The sequence below is a fragment of the Delphinus delphis genome, chromosome 6 (assembly GCF_949987515.2).
Source record: "Delphinus delphis chromosome 6, mDelDel1.2, whole genome shotgun sequence".
NCBI classification, from domain to species: domain Eukaryota; kingdom Metazoa; phylum Chordata; class Mammalia; order Artiodactyla; family Delphinidae; genus Delphinus; species Delphinus delphis.
The window spans coordinates 28,000,632-28,017,992 of NC_082688.1; the positions used below are offsets into that span (position 1 = coordinate 28,000,632).

The 17,361-nt window shown below is 43.8% G+C and overlaps 1 protein-coding gene across 4 annotated transcripts in view; it reads left to right on the top strand.

Moving 5' to 3' along the window:
• Positions 1 to 17,361, top strand: part of ABCA1 (ATP binding cassette subfamily A member 1) — a 135,922-nt gene that overhangs the window by 47,510 nt on the left and 71,051 nt on the right. For 3 of the 4 annotated variants that reach the window (XM_060014401.1, XM_060014400.1, XM_060014402.1), the window contains exons 6-7: positions 6,017 to 6,141; positions 14,947 to 15,123. In XM_060014401.1, coding sequence (XP_059870384.1) covers positions 6,017 to 6,141; positions 14,947 to 15,123 — 302 coding nt within the window. The remainder of the gene's footprint in view (positions 1 to 6,016; positions 6,142 to 14,946; positions 15,124 to 17,361) is intronic. The other variant, XM_060014403.1, reaches the window with a different exon arrangement.

Here is a 17,361-nt window from a genome sequence, read left to right on the forward strand (position 1 = left end):
TTGAAACCGGAGCTGGGGACTGGAGGGCACTGACCGGGAGTAACCCCGCCGCCAGCTCTGCTGAGGGCTTCCCTCCTCCGCCTTCCGGGGCCGCTGCCCTCCCTCTTCCCTGCTCCCCTCCTTCTCCGCGGCACGCAGGCAGGCTGGGAAGAAGCAGAAGGAACACTACGTGGCCATGAAGGTATCCCCCCCACGCCCCACGGTGCAGTGCCCCTCCCCTCCACACCCCTCTCTCTCCTGCCGTGGAAGCGTTTCCTTGGCCTGCCTGGCCCAGAGGACTGGCAAGGAACTGAGGATTCTGTCCTGTTTGTCCTCAGCCCACAAACACACACTTCACTTGTTTTGTTCTTTGGACTCCAAGCTCCTGAATTGTTTTGTTTTGTTTTTCTCCTTTTCTTTGCCCTACCTCCCTGCACCCAAAGCAAAGCTCTCTGGAAAAGGACAGGCTGCCGCTGGCTCCTCAAGTATTTTGGTCCATATCAGAGACACGGCAGCAGGAAGGCAGCAGGAAAGCTCTAGGCGCCTTTTGCTGGATGGGGACTTTTGGTCTTCTCTGCAGGCAGCAAGGACTCATGTTTAGTTTAGTGACCTGTCCAGCTCCCTGATGACCATATTCTGTGACAGCATTTATATCCTCTCAGTTACCCTTGTAAACTTGAGGCCCTTTCCCTCCAGAAGAGTACTTTCCCTCCAGAAGAGTACTTTCACTTTCTTTCCCTCCAGAAGAGTACTTTCACTTTCTTGATCTTGGTGTTCACAACAAGCTGTGAATATTATTAACCCTTCTTACATCTAAGGAAACTGAGGCCCAGAGAGATTCAGAAAAGTGAGGTTCATGATTACACAGTTAGGAAACAGCTGAACTGGGACCTGAATTCACATTTTCTGATGCCATGTCCAGTGCTGATTTAGTTTTACCCCAAGTGTACCTTTCAGTACCAAGTTTAAGAAGACCTCTGAGATCATCTTCTACAACTTACACATTACAGATAAGAAAATCAAGGTCATGTCAGCTCACGTGGGCAGTTATATGGCCAAGTAAGTGACTGTCTCTTGCATTGTGTTCTGTGTCTTGTTTCCAATGACTGGTTTTTCTTACTGGTCATCTTGCATCTATGCCCATCCTTGCAGTGATCCTGTAGAGGCGATCATTTCCATTGATTCTCTGCAAAATGCTAGATTTATTTATTCTTTTCTAAAGCTTTGAATAGGCAAATTGGTTAGCTTCAACCTTTTCTTCACCTTATAGACAGTGTCAGCAGAAAGAATTCAGTAGTTCTGTCTGACTCGGGAGCTCAGCCAGGCAAATACATAACACACACATACACACACACACGTGCATATACCTTAGATCATAAACTCAGTATTGACTTAGTTGGCAAAGTCACTTCTGTGTTCTTATCTATTCTGAAAGCATATGCTTTAGGATCAAACTAGCAATGAAGCTAATGAGGTGTCTTTCCTGAAAGTGATGATGGTATTAGCCGTCCTTATTGAGAGCTTTTCTTGGTTTCAGGCATTATGCTGGGACTTCAGGTGCATTTTCTCATTTAACCCCCAGCTCAGTGCAGTGACGTAGATGCTGCTGTCATCCCCATTTATCCTGTTATTGACACTTCCAACACTCTGCTTCCAGCTCCCACTCACCTGACTGTCTTCCTGACCTGGGCCGACGCAGCTGAGGGGGCTTAGAGAAACTCTAACGCTATCTTGACCTGGTTTGTTTCACACTCAAGTCCTGTTTCACCCTTGCCTATCTGCAGCAATCACCTCAGTTCATCACTTGATTCACTCATTTGTGTTCATCCATTCCTCCATCATCCACCATCTCCAGGGTGCCTTCTCTGTGCCAGACACTGCTGTGCTTTCGAGTTCCAAAGTCCTGGCCCTCAGGCACTTCTGTTCTTCTGGGGAAAAAGATGTGGTCTCAGACAACTGCAGATTGGGGGAGGCACACTTAGGAGGCTGTTAGGGCACAGAGGATGGCCACCTGACCCAGCTTGAGGGTGGAACGTCAGGGCAGGCTTCCTGGAGGAGATGACTTATGGCCCAAGTCATAAGGAAGGGTAGGAGTTAGCTAGGCCAAGAAGAGAAGGGCCATTTCAGACATCAGGCTTTCTCGATATTCTTGGCCTCTCCACTCATTTTCCTGCCAACAACAAAATGGAGAAAACTGAGACCAGAGGTACGAAGCCACCCAACTCTGGCCTCATACTATACCTCGTCCTCTTCCTTCTCCCATTCTACTCCCCAAATCTTAGGTTTTGAGGAATCTCCTCTAATCTCCTTTATCTGCTTGTACATTTATTTATTCTTTCAGAAACATTGAGAACCTGGTGTACACAGCACTATGACTACAGGGTATCCTGGTCCCTGCCATCACGGGAGGCCTTCCTTACCCTCTCCTCACCAGCCACAGCCTCTGGAGACTTCTGGCTCTCTGTCCTTTTCCACAATTCAGCTTCAGCCTGTTCAGCCTGACTACCCCCTTGAAACACTTGCAGATAATAAGCCTCATCTGGGTCAGATGCTTCCATGAGCTGCCTTCCTCTGGCTCTCTCATCCCTTCTGCTTTCTCTGTTGATTTGCCTCTTCATCTCCCTTATCATCCTTGGAAGTTCCTTGAGGACAGTGCCTGTGTCCTTACCTTTTCTCTACACTTCATGGTGGTACACTAGTAAAGGTGAGTGAAATAAACCCTTCTCAATAATCACAAAATTATCATCATTTTTTGAGCACCTACAATGAGCCTGTTGCTTACTATTCTTGCATTACACGTAAATATCTCTAATCCTCATATCTTCAAAAAGTGGGTACTGTTACCCTTACCTCTTAGGTAAGAAATCTTGGGCTCAGGAAGGCAAAATGAACTTCTCAAAGCCTCACCGTTCATAAACAGCAGAGTCCAGCATCCAAGTTAGGTTATTCTGGTCCCACACCCCTGATCTTTTCACTGCACTATTGTTTCCCAAACTTGGCTGGAATCACCCTGGGGAGTGTTAGAAAATTCTGATGCCTGGGTCTCAGCCCCAGAAGTTCTGATCGCGTCTCCCGGGAGCCAAGGTTGAGAACCAGTGCGCCCCACGGCCCTGCTTTCCTGCGCGCACACTGGCTGCAGCTTGCTGGTGGTGGTGTGTGAACCTGCGTCCACGTGTGTGGTATCCATGTGACCAGAATTCAAGTTCTCTGTAGCCAGGGATCTTTGGCCCACCCTGCTGCCTTGCCGCATGGCGGCCTCGCCACCGCGTGCATGTGCACTGTCAGAGGCTGTTGACTGTTTAATCAGCCTCTCGGTTCCTCTTTCTCATTCGGAGGATTCACTGAGAGGCAGTAGGAGTTTGATCACATCCAGCTGTTCTCATCCGCAGAGCCAGTTGACTTACCAGAAACGTCTTGTAAGTGCACTGCGCATGCTCCCTGGTCTCAAGAGTGTTGCTTGTGACCTAGGCCCATCGCAAGTGCAGCGGGGTCGGCCTCCCACGCTTCAGCAGCCCTGCTCCGGAGGGGGAGGCTCTTCTGGACTTGGCTCAGCCCGGTGTCGAGTGCTGTTCCAGCTTTTCACTCTCAGGAGGGGTGTGTGACCCGCCTGGTCACTGAGGCTCAGCTCGTGTGTATATTCTGTTCTGTCTGGAGCTCGGAGAGCTTTCTTCGTCCCTCACTTGACAGGTGAGGCAGTGGAGACACAGCTAGGTGAAATAATCTGGCAAATAAATGGATACAGAGCCCAGGTTTTCTGACCCCCATTGTTCCACAGTGGTTAGTGTCAGGCTTTGCATGCCAGACCTCAGTTGAAGCCACCAGCTTTCCTACCTTCTTCCCGTTTACATTAGGGATACTGGGACACTCAGGATGTCACTTTGCGTCTCTGGGAATATAGTTCTAGTGACTAGGAGTCCTGCTTACTGTTGGGGTGCAGCCTGGGGATCATCCTAATACCTCTGGGCCCTTCTCGGACCTGTAGAGCTGAAAGGAAATCTCCTGTGATGTTGCTCAGTTACTTCCAGAATCTTCCCAGCCCTGATCCCATCTCCTAGTATTTATTATCCAGCCATCATTCACTGATCAGTAATTCTTTGCTTGATCTGGACACCCTGATACAAGGATAAAAGACACAGTCTGTGTCCCAGAGGCATAGTCTGGTGGACAGAATATGCAAATAAAACAACATTCCTAAAAGGATGGTCCCCAGACCCCCTGCATTAGAAATACGAGATGATTATTAAAATGTAGATTCTTAGGCCCCACTCTAGAGCCACTGTTTCAGAATCTCTGGGAATTGGGCCCAAGAAACTGCATTTTAGCATGTCCCTAAGTGAATATTAGATGCTCTGAGGTTTGGCAGCTATAGAAGCGAACATGATGGTGAGAACGCAGTATCATATGTGTTAGGGAGAACCAGGCAGGTGACAGCCTGCAGTAGTACCTGTTCTCACAAGGGGTGCTGGGCCAGGACCAGCACCTCTTCTCACAAGGGGTGCTGACTGGGCCAGGACCAGCTTCTTGAAATGTGTCCTGAGGAATAACTAGGAGTTAGTCAAATAAGGTGTAGCCAGAGAATCATTTCTCTAGAGACGCGAATCATGCTTAGTGTATCCCTTCTATAACTCTGTATTATTAAAGTTTGCTTTAGCAGAATATGTCTGGATCAGGAAGCACTGATGCGAGTCTGGTTGGATTCTGAGCCCTCCTTCTACTTTATCTCTGCACATCACCCCCATAGCTCCCAGGATTAATTCCTGTCCTCTTTAAGCCTCACCTCACAGCCCCATTTTCAGGTCAAACATCTGTTTCTCATCAGTTAAGTGATTTAGGTTTGCTAGGTTTGCCCCCCGAGAGGTGGGTTCGTTCCTGGACCTGTGGGCTAGTCTCTCAGTGATGTCTGCCTGGTCATGAGGTCATGATGAGCTGGTTTTCTCTTTATTGAAAGAAGTTGGGTTATTAAGAGGGAGGGGCAGAAGGAGAAGTGGACACTCAAATGAAATATGGCAGGGAAAATGAGAGCATTTCAGTAAGGGGGAGGGCCTGCCGAGCATCTGGCCAGAAACCTCATGTTTTGGGATGAAGAAGCTGAAATTCAGAAAGATGTGAAATACCCAAGCCATGCCACTAGGCACAGCCTCCAACTCTGGGGACTAAAATTGGATTTCTGGCTAGTGCTTTTTCTGCTTCCCTGCACTGGATTGGAACCTTTTCTAAATGTACCTGAAGGGCTAATTATTTAAAGAGAGTCTGTATGACACCCTGCAACAATCCAATCATTTGGTAGCGTTGATTTTTTAAAATATCTGCATATGTGTTTTCTTAAAGGACGGCAGACCTGGGTGTTGGAGGTCTGTATCACGTGTGCCACGTTTAGAACTGAAATGAGACCAAGTCTGTGAAAGCGCTTTGATGTGCATAATGCTCTACCTCCTTGGTTCTCAAAGGGTGGGCCCCAGACCAGCGACATCAGCACCGCCTGGTGGCTTGTTAGAAATGCAGATTCTCCAGCCTCATCCCAGGCCGATGAATCAGAAACTCTGGGGGTAGGGGACCAGTCTGTTTTCACAAGTCCTGCAGGTGATTCTAATGCCTGCTCAAGTTTGAGAACCACTGCTCTGCATCAAGAGGAAACCAGCGTCCGAGGCTTGTGGGAATAAAGGCTTTAAATATCTCTGAGTTTAGCTGTCTGAGATGGCACTGGGGAGACGGGAGCTGTGGGGTCAGGGTCACAAATCTCAGGTGGGTTGATTTTTTTCTTTGAAAAGCAAAGCTGTGTGCGTGTGTGTGTGTGTGTGTGTGTGTGTGTATGTACAGCAGTGCCGCATTCTATGGCTTCAGAAAGCAGTCTTTTCTTGTCTCTGCTGTTAAGGCGAAGCTCCCTGAACTTTTGTTTCTCTGTGTGCTTAAGCCAGAGGCCTGTGGTTATCAATCGGTTTACAACAAGGCAGTCAATATTATGATAGTTTGCTCCGTCGTGCTTTTTATTTATTTTTTGAGTTACGTATGAAATGAAAATAAAACGCTATTTCTCCAGCAGGCTTGAAGTTTCAGGACTTCCTGGTAGACAATGAAACCTTCTCTGGATTCCTGCATCACAACCTCTCTCTGCCAAGGCCAACTGTGGACAAGATACTGGGGGCTGATGTCAGTCTCCGCAAGGTAAGCTGCGACCGTCGCTTTCCCTGGTGGGGCTGATGGCAGTGACATTGTTGGAGAGCGCCTGGAGGGAAGTGAATAAAATCCTGTCTGTAATGGCACTGAAGGAGGTTGTTGGCTCCAACGCAGCTTCACCTGTCTTTACCTCCCTGCTCAGGCTGGCGTTGCCAAACCATCCAGAGAGTGGAATGTACAACCTGGCGTCACGGACCTGCTGGTTGAAATAAAACTGATTTCCTGCCCATCAGTTGGCATTTGTTGATAATGACTCCCTAAAGGGGAGATGAATTTAAGATGAATTAAACATTTTCTTTAAAATTTCACAGTTCTGAAACAATAACCAGGGTTGAGGATTATTACCTAGAGTATCTCTGTCTATAAAATCCAAGACAGGGGCTTCCCTGGTGGCGCAGTGGTTGGGAGTCCGCCTGCTGATGCAGGGGACACGGGTTCGTGCCCCGGTCCGAGAGGATCCCACGTGCCACGGAGCAGCTGGGCCCGTGGGCCGTGGCCGCTGCGCCTGCGCGTCCAGAGCCTGTGCTCCTCAACGGGAGAGGCCACGGCAGTGAGAGGCCCGTGTACCGCAAAAAAAAAAAAGAAAATCCAAGACAGGAGATTTTCAAAATGTAATGCTTCCTTTAAAGATACACGCGAAAGATATATAAGGAGAAAATGCTTAATTTTTTTCTTAAAATTATAAAACCAGGAAGTAATGTTAGTGTTTATGTAGAATTTTAACCTTAGATTTTCAGAAACTTCCACTGGCATCATTAGATAATCACACTGCTCTTGTGCGGTGGACAGCAGGCCCAGATTGCACAGTTATTGATTTTCAGAGAAGTGTCTCAAATTTATTCTCTGGCAGAAAGGGGAACTGCTTCCTTACTGTGTCTCATGTCTACATACCAGCTTGTCTTTGCAGTAAGCAGAAGTAGTGGAAATGTTTATGACTGAAAATAAGATCTTTGCTTCACATGATCTAGAATTTTAAAAATTTGAAAAATGTGCTTACTGCTTTCCCTTATGAAACTGGGAAAATATGCCTTGAGTTTACCAATTGTGTGGTTGGGAGATGGGCCAAAGGCAGCAGGCTTATGAAAATCGTTAGCATGATTTCCATTGCCCTCTACCAATTTCTTATCTGTCACATCCGATCAGTTTAAAGTAAGGGACATCCTAAATATGGAGGTGGTCCTTGCATGGTAATTAGTCTCTGTGTAGTCAGTGTTCTTAAACCAAATACTAAATGTAGGCTGGCAGCAAGGGCCAGTTAGAGAAAGGAGGAAAAGTGAACTGTACTTGAGTATCTGGCAGTAGGTGGAAACTTACTTAATGGAAGCCATGGCCAAGCAAGTGCTCTGCAGGGTTAGAAAGCTGCATGGGTCTTGAAAGGCTTTTGGCCCATCACTCCCACTAGATTGTACTACAAGCAGGTCAGGTTGCATTAATTGAAACAGAGGAAATAGTAACGGAATAATAAAGAGTCTGAATCATCCATTCATTCATTCAACAAGTATTTACTGTCCATATGTTCCAGCACTGTGGACACAAAGAGAGCAAGAAAAACAAAGATGCTCATCTTACTGAACTTATTGTCTAATGGACAGTAAGGACCATATATGAAGAAGTGCAGTTTATTTAGGTCCAGTAAAACTAATTAAATAAGATATGGCCAAGGAAAGGTTCTTTGCTGAAATGAATAGACAAAGAATGACTTAGGGAAGATTGGTTCAAGATGGCGGAGTAGACAGACATGCTCTCACTCCCTCTTTCGAGAATACCGGAATCACAACTAACTGCTGAACAATCATCGACAGGAAAGCACTGGAACTCATCAGAAAAGATACCCCACATGCAAAGACAAAGGAGAAGCCGCAATGAGATGGCAGGAGGGGCGCTATCACGATAAAATCAAACCCCATAACTGTTGGGTGGGTGACTCACAGACTGGAGAACACTTATACCACAGAAGTCCACCCACTGGAGTGAAGGTTCTGAGCCACACGTCAGGCTTCCCAACCTGGGGGCCTGGCAACGGGAGGAGGAATTCCTAGAGAATCAGACTTGGAAGGCTAGCGGGATTTGATTGTAGGACTTCGGCAGGACTGGGGGAAACAGAGACTCCACTCTTGGAGGGCACACACAAAGTAGTGTGTGCATTGGGACCCAGGGGAAGGAGCAGTGACGCCATAGGAGACTGAACCAGACCTACCTGCTAGTGTTGGAGGGTCCCTGCAGAGGTGGGAGGCAGCTGTGGCTCACCAAGGGACAAGGACACTGGCAGCAAAAGTTCTGGGAAGTACTCCTTGGTGTGAGCCTGCCCAGAGTCTGCCATTAGCCCCACCAAAGAGCCCAGGTAGGCTCCAGTATTGGGTTGCCTCAGGCCAAACAACCAACAGGGAGGGAACCCAGCCCCACCCATCAGCAGACAAGTGGATTAAAGTTTTACTGAGCTCTGCCCACCAGAGCAATAGCCAGCTCTACCCTCCACCAGTCCCTCCCATCAGGAAACTTCCACAAGCCTCTTAGATAGCCTCATCCACCAGAGGGCAGGCAGCAGAAGCAAGAAGAACTACAGTCCTGCAGCCTGTGGAACAAAAACCACATTCACGGATAGACAAGATGAAAAGGCAGAGGGCTATGAACCAGATGAAGGAACAAGATAAAACCCCAGAAAAACAACTAAATGAAATGGAGATAAGCAACCTTCCAGAAAAAGAATTCAGAATAATGATAGTGAAGATGATCCAGGACCTTGGAAAAAGAATGGAGGCAAAGATTGAGAAGATGCAAGAAATGTTTAACAGAGATCTAGAAGAATTAAAGAACAAACAGAGATGAACAATACAATAACTGAAATGAAAACTACACTAAAAGGAATCAATAGCAAAATAACTGAAGCAGAAGAACGGATATGTGACCTGGAAGACAGAATGGTGGAATTCACTGCTATGGAACAGAATAAAGAAAAAAGAATGAAAAGAAATGAAGACAGCCTAAGAGACCTCTGGGACAACATTAAATGCAACAACATTCACATTATAGGGGTCCCAGAAGGAGAAGAGAGAGAGAAAGGACCCTGGAAAATATTTTAAGAGATGATAGTCGAAAACTTCCCTAACATGGGAAAGGAAATAGCCACTCAAGTACAGGAAGTGCAGAGAGTCCCATACAGGATAAACCCAAGGAGAAACACGCCGAGACATGTAGTAATAACATTGGCAAAAATTAAAGACAAAGAAAAATTATTGAAAGCAGCAAGGGAAAAACGACAAATAACATACAAGGGAACTCCCATAAGGTTAACAGCTGATTTCTCAGCAGAAACTCGACAAGCCAGAAGGGAGTGGCATGATATATTTAAACTGATGAAAGGGAAGAACATACAATCAAGATTACTCTACCCAGCAAGGATCTCATTCAGATTCGATGGAGAAATCAAAAGCTTTACAGACAAGCAAAAGCTAAGAGAATTCAGAACCACCAAACCAGCTCTACAGCAAATGCTAAAGGAACTTCTCTAAGTGGGAAACACAAGAGAAGAAAAGGACCTACAAAAACAAACCCCCCAAAATTAAGAAAATGGTAATAGGAACATACATATCGATAATTACCTTAAACGTGAATGGATTAAATGCTCCAACCAGGGGTCTTTCCCCGGTGGCGCAGTGGTTGAGAGTCCGCCTGCCGATGTAGAGGACGCGGGTTCGTGCCCCGGTCCGGGAGGATCCCACATGCCGCGGAGCGGCTGGGCGCGTGAGCCATGGCCGCTGAGCCTGCGCTCCGCAACGGAAGAGGCCACAACAGTGAGAGGCCCGCGTACCGCAAAAAAAAAAAAAAAAAAAAAATGCTCCAACCAAAAGACACAGGCTTGCTGAATGGATACAAAAACAAGACCCATATATATGCTGTCTACAAGAGACCCACTTTAGACCTAGGGACACATACAGACTGAAAGTGAGGGAATGGAAAAAGATATTCGATGCAAATGGAAATCAGAAGAAAGCTGGAGTAGCAATACTGATATCAGATAAAATAGACTTTAAAATAAAGAATGTTACAAGAGATAAGGAAGGACACTAAAAAATGATCAAGGGATTAATCCAAGAAGAAGATAGAACAATTATAAATATATATGCACCCAACATAGGAGCACCTTAATACATAAGGCAACTGCTAACAGCCATAAAAGAGGAAATTGACAGTTACACAATACTAGTGTTATTGTTATATGATAATAATAACACCTCACACCAATGGACAGATCATCCAGACAGAAAAGTAATAAGGAAACACGAGCTATAAATGACACAACAGACCAGACAGATTTAATTGATATTTATAGGACATTCCATCCAAAAACAGCAGATTACACTTTCTTCTCAAGTGTGCACAGAACATTCTCCAGGATAGATCACATCTTGGGTCACAAGTCAAGCCTCAGTAAATTTAAGAAAATTGAAATCATATCAAGAATCTTTTCTGACCACAATGCTGTGAGATTAGAAATGAATTACAGGGAAAAAAAACATAAAAGACACAAACACATGGAGGCTAAACAATACGTTACTAAATAACAAAGAGATCACTAAAGAAATCAAAGAGGAAATCAAAAAATACCTAGAGACAAATGACAATGAAAACACGACGATCCAAAACCTATGGGATCCAGCAAAAGCAGCTCTAAGAGGGAAGTTTATAGCTATGCAAACCTACCTCAAGAAACAAGAAAAATTTCAAAACAATCTAACCTTACACCTAAAGGAACTAGAGAAAGAAGAACAAACAAAACCCAAAGTTAGCAGAAGGAAAGAAATCATAAAGATAAGAGCAGAAATAAATGAAATAGAAACAAAGAAAACAATAGCAAAGATCAATAAAACTAAAAGCTGGTTCTTTGAGAAGATAAACAAAATTGATGAACCATTAGCCAGACTCATCAAGAAAAAGAGGGAGAGGACTCAAATCAATAAAATTAGAAATGAAAAAGGAGAAGTAACAACTGACACCACAGAAATACAAAGCATCCTAAGAGACTACTACAAGCAACTCTATGCCAATAAAATGGACAAATTCTCAGAAAGGTATAATCTTCCAAGACTGAACCAAGAAGAAATAGAATATATGAACAGACCAATCACAAGTAATGAAATTGAAACTGTGATTAAAAATCTTCCAGTGAGGGCTTCCCTGGTTGCGCAGTGGTTGAGAGTACGCCTGCTGATGCAGGGGACACGGGTTTGTGACCTGGTCCGGGAAGATCCCACATGCCGCGGAGCAGCTAGGCCCATGAGCCATGGCCGCTGAGCCTGTGTGTCCGGAGCCTGTGCTCCACGACGGGAGAGGCCAGAACAGTGAGAGGCCCGTGTATCGCAAAAAAAAACCCCAAAAAACCCAAAAAATCTTCCAGCGAACAAAAGTCCAGGACCAGATGGCTTCACAGGTGAATTCTATCAAACATTTAGAGAAGAGCTAACACCCATCCTTCTCAAACTCTTCCAAAAAATTACAGAGGAAGAAAAACTCTGAAACTCATTCTATGAGGCTGCCATCACCCTGATACCCAAACCAGACAAAGATACTACAAAAAAAGAAAATTACAGACCAATACCACTGATGAATATATACGCAAAAATCCTCAACAAAATTCTAGCAAACAGAATCCAACAACACATTAAAAGGATCATACATCATGATCAAGTGGGATTTATCCCAGAGATGAAAGGATTCTTCAATATACTCAATCAGTGAGATACACCATATTAACAAATTAAAGAATAAAAACCATATGATCATCTCAATAGATGCAGAAAAAGCTTTTGACAAAATTCAACTCCGATTTATGATAAAAACTCTACAGAAAGTGGGCATAGAGGGAGCCTACTTCAACATAATAAAGGCCGTATATGACAAACCCACAACAAACATCATTCTCAATGGTGAAAAACTGAAAGCTTTTCCTCTAAGATCAGTAATGAGACAAGGATGTCCACTCTGACTACTATTATTCAACATATTTTTGGAAGTCCTAGCCATGGCAATCAGAGAAGAAAAAGAGATAAAAGGAATACAAACTGGAAAAGAAGAAGTAAAACTGTCCCTGTTTGCAGATGACATGATACTATACATAGAAAATCCTAAAGATGCCACTAGAAAACTACTGGAGCTAATCAATGAATTTGGTAAAGTTGCAGGATACAAAATGAATGCACAGAGGGGCTTTCCTGGTGGCGCAGTGGTTGAGAGTCCGCCTGCCAATACAGGGGACACGGGTTCGTGCCCTGGTCCGGGAATATCCCACATACCACCGAGCGGGTAGGCCCATGAGCCATGGCCTCTGAGCCTGCGCGTCTGGAGCCTGTGCTCCACAACAGGAGAGGCCACAACAGTGAGAGGCCCGCGTACTGCAAAAAAAAAAAAAAAAGAAGCACAGAAATCTCTTGCATTCTTATACACTAATGATGAAAAATCTGAAAGAGGAACTAAGGAAACACTCCCATTTACCATTGCAACCAAAAGAATTAAATACCTAGGAATAAATCTACCTAGGGAGACAAAAGACCTGTATGCAGAAAACTATAAGACACTGATGAAAGAAATTAAAGATGATACCAACAGATGGAGAGATATACCATGTTCTTGGATTGGAAGAATCAATATTGTGAAAATGACTATACTACCGAAAGCAATCTACAGGTTCAATGCAATCCCTATCAAATTACCAATGGCATTTTTTACGGAACTAGAACAGAAAATCTTAAAATTTGTATGGAGACACAAAAGACCCCGAATAACCAAAGCAGTCTTGAGGGGAAAAAACGGAGCTGGAGGAATCAGACTCCCTGACTTCAGACTATACTATAAAGCTACAGTCATCAAGACAATACGGTACTGGCACAAAAACAGAAACATAGATCAATGGAACAAGATAGAAAGCCCAGAGATAAACCCATGCACATATGGTCAACTAATCTATGACAAAGGAGGCAAGGACATACAATGCAGAAAAGACAGTCTCTTCAAAAAGTGGTGCTGGGAAAACTGGACAGCTACATGTAAAAGAATGAAATTAGAACACTCCCTAACACCATACACAAAAATAAACTCAAAATGTATTAGAGACCAAATGTAAGACCAGACACTATAAAACTCTTAGAGGAAAACATAGGAAGAACACTCTTTGTCATAAGTCACAGCAAGATATTTTTTGATCTACCTCCTAGAGTAATGGAAATAAAAAGAAAAGTAAACAAATAAACAAATAAACTTAAAAGCTTTTGCATAGTAAGGGAAACCATAAAGAAGAGGAAAAGACAACCCTCAGAATGGGAGAAAATATTTGTAAACGAATCAATGGACAAAGGATTAATCTCCAAAATATATAAACAGCTCATGCAGCTCAATATGAAAAAAACAACCCAATCCAAAAATGGGCAGAAGACCTAAATAGACATTTCTTCAAAGAAGACATAAGAAGCCTATGAAAAGCTGCTCAACATCACTAATTATTAGAGAAATGCAAATCAAAGCTACAATGAGATATCACCTCAAACCAATTAGAATGGGCATCATCAGAAAATCTATAAACAACAAATGCTGGAGAGGATGTGGAGAAAAGGGAACCCTCTTGCACTGTTGGTGGGAATGTAAATTGATACAGCCACTATGGAGAACAGTTATGGAGGTTCCTTAAAGAACTACAAATAGAACTACCATATGACCCAGCAATCCCACTACTGGGCATATACCCAGAGAAAACCATAATTCAAAAAGACACATGCACCCCAATGTTCATTGCAGCACTATTTACAATAGCCAAGACATGGAAGCAACCTAAATGCCGATCGACAGACGAATGGATAAAGAAGATGTGGTACATATATATAATGGAATATTACTCAGCCATAAAAAGGAATGAAATTGGGTCATTTGTAGAGATGTGGATGGACCTAGAGACTGTCATATAGAGTGAAGTAAGTCAGAAAGAGAATAACAAATATCGTATATTAATGCATATATGTGGAACCTAGAAAATGGTACAGATGAATTGGCTTGCAGAGCAGAAATTGAGACACAGAGTAGAGAACAAACGTATGGACCCCGAGGGGGGAAAGCGGCATGGGGTGGTGTTTGTGGTGTGATGAACTGGCAGAGTGGGATTGACATGTATACACTGATGTGTATAAAATGGATGACTAATAAGAAAATAAATAAATAAAGATTAAAAAAAACCCAGAAAGACTTAGAACTGGCCTATCAGTGAGGTAAGGGGCTTGACTTTCTAGTACTCTGCTCTGATACAAGTAAAAGGAAGAGTTCCACATTCTGAAATTGTTTGAACATAGTTTTTTGCATCAGCTAAATATCTGTATCTACAAATAAATAGTATAAATGCCTTTTTTTCATAATTCAGCCCAACCCCAGGTTAAGATATCATGCATTCCAAAATAATGAGAATTTTCTATTTTCTTTAATAAAAGTGGTTTTAGGAGTTCAGACTCTAGATTCCTACTGGGTGAATCACGTGTTCCACTTTTGAGAAAAAGAGTTGGGCTCAGGGTTTCCCCTCACAAGGACAAGAGTGTGGAGGTGATAAGTCAAATGCCACATTCCGGTTTTAATGTCCTGTAGGATCATGCTTTGACCCATCGTAAAGTTCAGTAGAGACCCTGTGCACTGGATACAGTCCAGCAGTGTCCATTCTTCAAAGCTGTATTGATGTGAAGTCCCCCAAAAGGCTTCAAGGACCCTGCTTCCCATCTTTGTAATCCAGTTTTGCTTTTCTCTCTTTGCATGAAATGCTTCCAGGTATTTTTGCAAGGCTACCAGTTACATTTGACCAATCTGTGCAACGGATCAAAATTAGGAGAGCTGATTCAACTTGGTGACCAAGAAGTCTCCATGCTTTGCAGCCTGCCAAAGGAGAAACTGGATGCAGCAGAGCAAATACTTCATTCCAACCTGGACATTCTGAAGCCGATCTTGGTGAGTAGGATTACTGTGTGGAGAAGCTTCAAGCACTAATACTTTTGGAATGTGACATTTTTCCTTGGGCAGTGTGACTTTGTTTTTGTAGAAATATAGTGCTGGCTGGGAGTTGGAGACATAATTTGGCTCAGTGATATTCTAACTGTCCTTTCAAACTTTTGGGCCACCTCTCCAAGAGTAAATGGGGGAAGAGTAAGTAGGGTGTGGCTCTGAGTCCAAGTCTCAGGTCCCTTGTGCCTGTTTCAATCAGAGAAAACCTCTTTTTTTATGGTTTTTAATATTGAAAGGGTTCATGTGAAGAAGGAACTCCACAGATTTTTAAAAAAAATTCTCAAAACCATTGATGGGAAGATGGATATCTATTCATTTTTAAAAGCCTATCAGAAAGGAGACATCGAGATGTCTCAGTGGGAAAACCCTGGAATTGGATGGGAGCACACTCAATAATTAGCTTAATCAATGACAAAATTGCATTCACAGAAAAAAATAATCCCAAGAAAGCCCAGTCCATCAGCTGGGAATCACTAGTTCAGAGAAGCAGTCCATGAGAATACATCCAACAACAGGGATGAGTCTGAGCATTCTGGTCGTCTGTGTGTTATGTCTTTTTCCAGAACAGGTATCTTTCTTTGGGTTTCCTTGGAGCTCTGGTGAAATGCCCCTTGGAACAACATCCTTTAGCATTCAGTGTTCAGGTTTCCTATTCACCACAGGGCTCTCTGATGTGTCAGTAGTTTCTTTTAAAACCAGGGAAAAAGCCCTAGAAGAAGGATGCGCCTGGAAAGAGATGTTCTTCATTATAATAGAAAGAAATTGGAATCCTCTGAGCCTTTGCACACCATGATTTCTCTAGAGAAAGATGGGCCCTCCTGGGGAACTAAGAAGGTTCTGTTTCTGGACCCTGTACCTGGATGATACCCTAGAATATTCCTTAGAAACACATGCCAGGGTTTACACTCTTGACTGACCATCAGGGAGTCCTTGTGTCCAGCTTGACGCTCTGATGCTATAGCTTCTGCCTGAGGTGAAGGTCGTAGTCAGACTGTGACTTTCGGATGCTTCTGTGGCAGGGTTGATGGTAATCCCATCAGTGTGAAGGGCTTAGGCCTAATGCTTAAGATCTGTTTTTGTTTTATTCCAGAAATAGTATTTTCTGCTTCAGTGGTTGAAAATGTACTGAGTTATTTTCATTGGTCTGTGATTCCACTGGTAATGTTTCTAGAGTATAATTTTAGTAAGATATGTTTCTGTATGGAGATGTCTGCAGCCCCAGATAACTGGTCTAAATAACCAGATAAGCTCATCTGTGAAGACACTTGCAGCCTGTTGGCACTTTTTGCATCGTGAGACAGAGGGTCAAAGGTTGTTACAAATGGTAGACCATTTCCTTGGACTGTTTTGGCTGTTTTGCTTTATTTCACAACAAGATCGAAATGTTCACCTTTTCAGCTGGGATGATTCAGACTTTGGAAAGATGGGTGCTTTTAGAAGACATAGTAATTTATTCTGGTGCCCATTCATTGTTTCACTTCTGTTTACTCATTCAACACCTATTGTGTGCACAACGCAGTAAAATCCCTCTAATTATATAATGTCTGAATTATGCTCTAAGTAGAATGATAGTACAGCCTTCATAATCTGACAATCAGCAGCTTAGGGTTCAACTTGAAAATCTCTCCCTAGTTGGAAAAATTAGCGCGATCGAGGACATGGAAATGCACTGTCAAAACTGTCAGCTACATCACAGCCCATCCTGTCATGCTGTGTTTGTGCCTTGTAGACCAGTTGGTTCACGGCGGGTGTTGATTAGGGTAGCTGCCATATGCTTCCTGCCCATCTCTCAGGCATAGGAGCATCTCAGGTTCTGCTCCTGCCTGTCAGCTGTTGCTGTGAGATCTTCCTAAAATCGGAAAATGGGGCTCTTGAATTAGAACATAATGAGTGGCCAGGATGGCTCTGTGTAAAGATGTTTTAGGGGATACCTCTGGGATGAAGTGACTTCCAAACATTTTGAAATGTGACTCTTATAGCAGTGCCTTAACTGGAGCACTGGGGTTGATACTTGATTTACATTAAGCAGCCTTTTGCTTCTGCCACTTGGGTGGAATTTTGACATGGGTGATGGTAGATGGATGTTCCGTGACACCTCGTTGCACATGGGCAGTTAATTGCGCCAAGATATACAACAGGAGCAGCAACCAACATTGCGGGGGAGGGGAGAGAAACTGTTCTGTC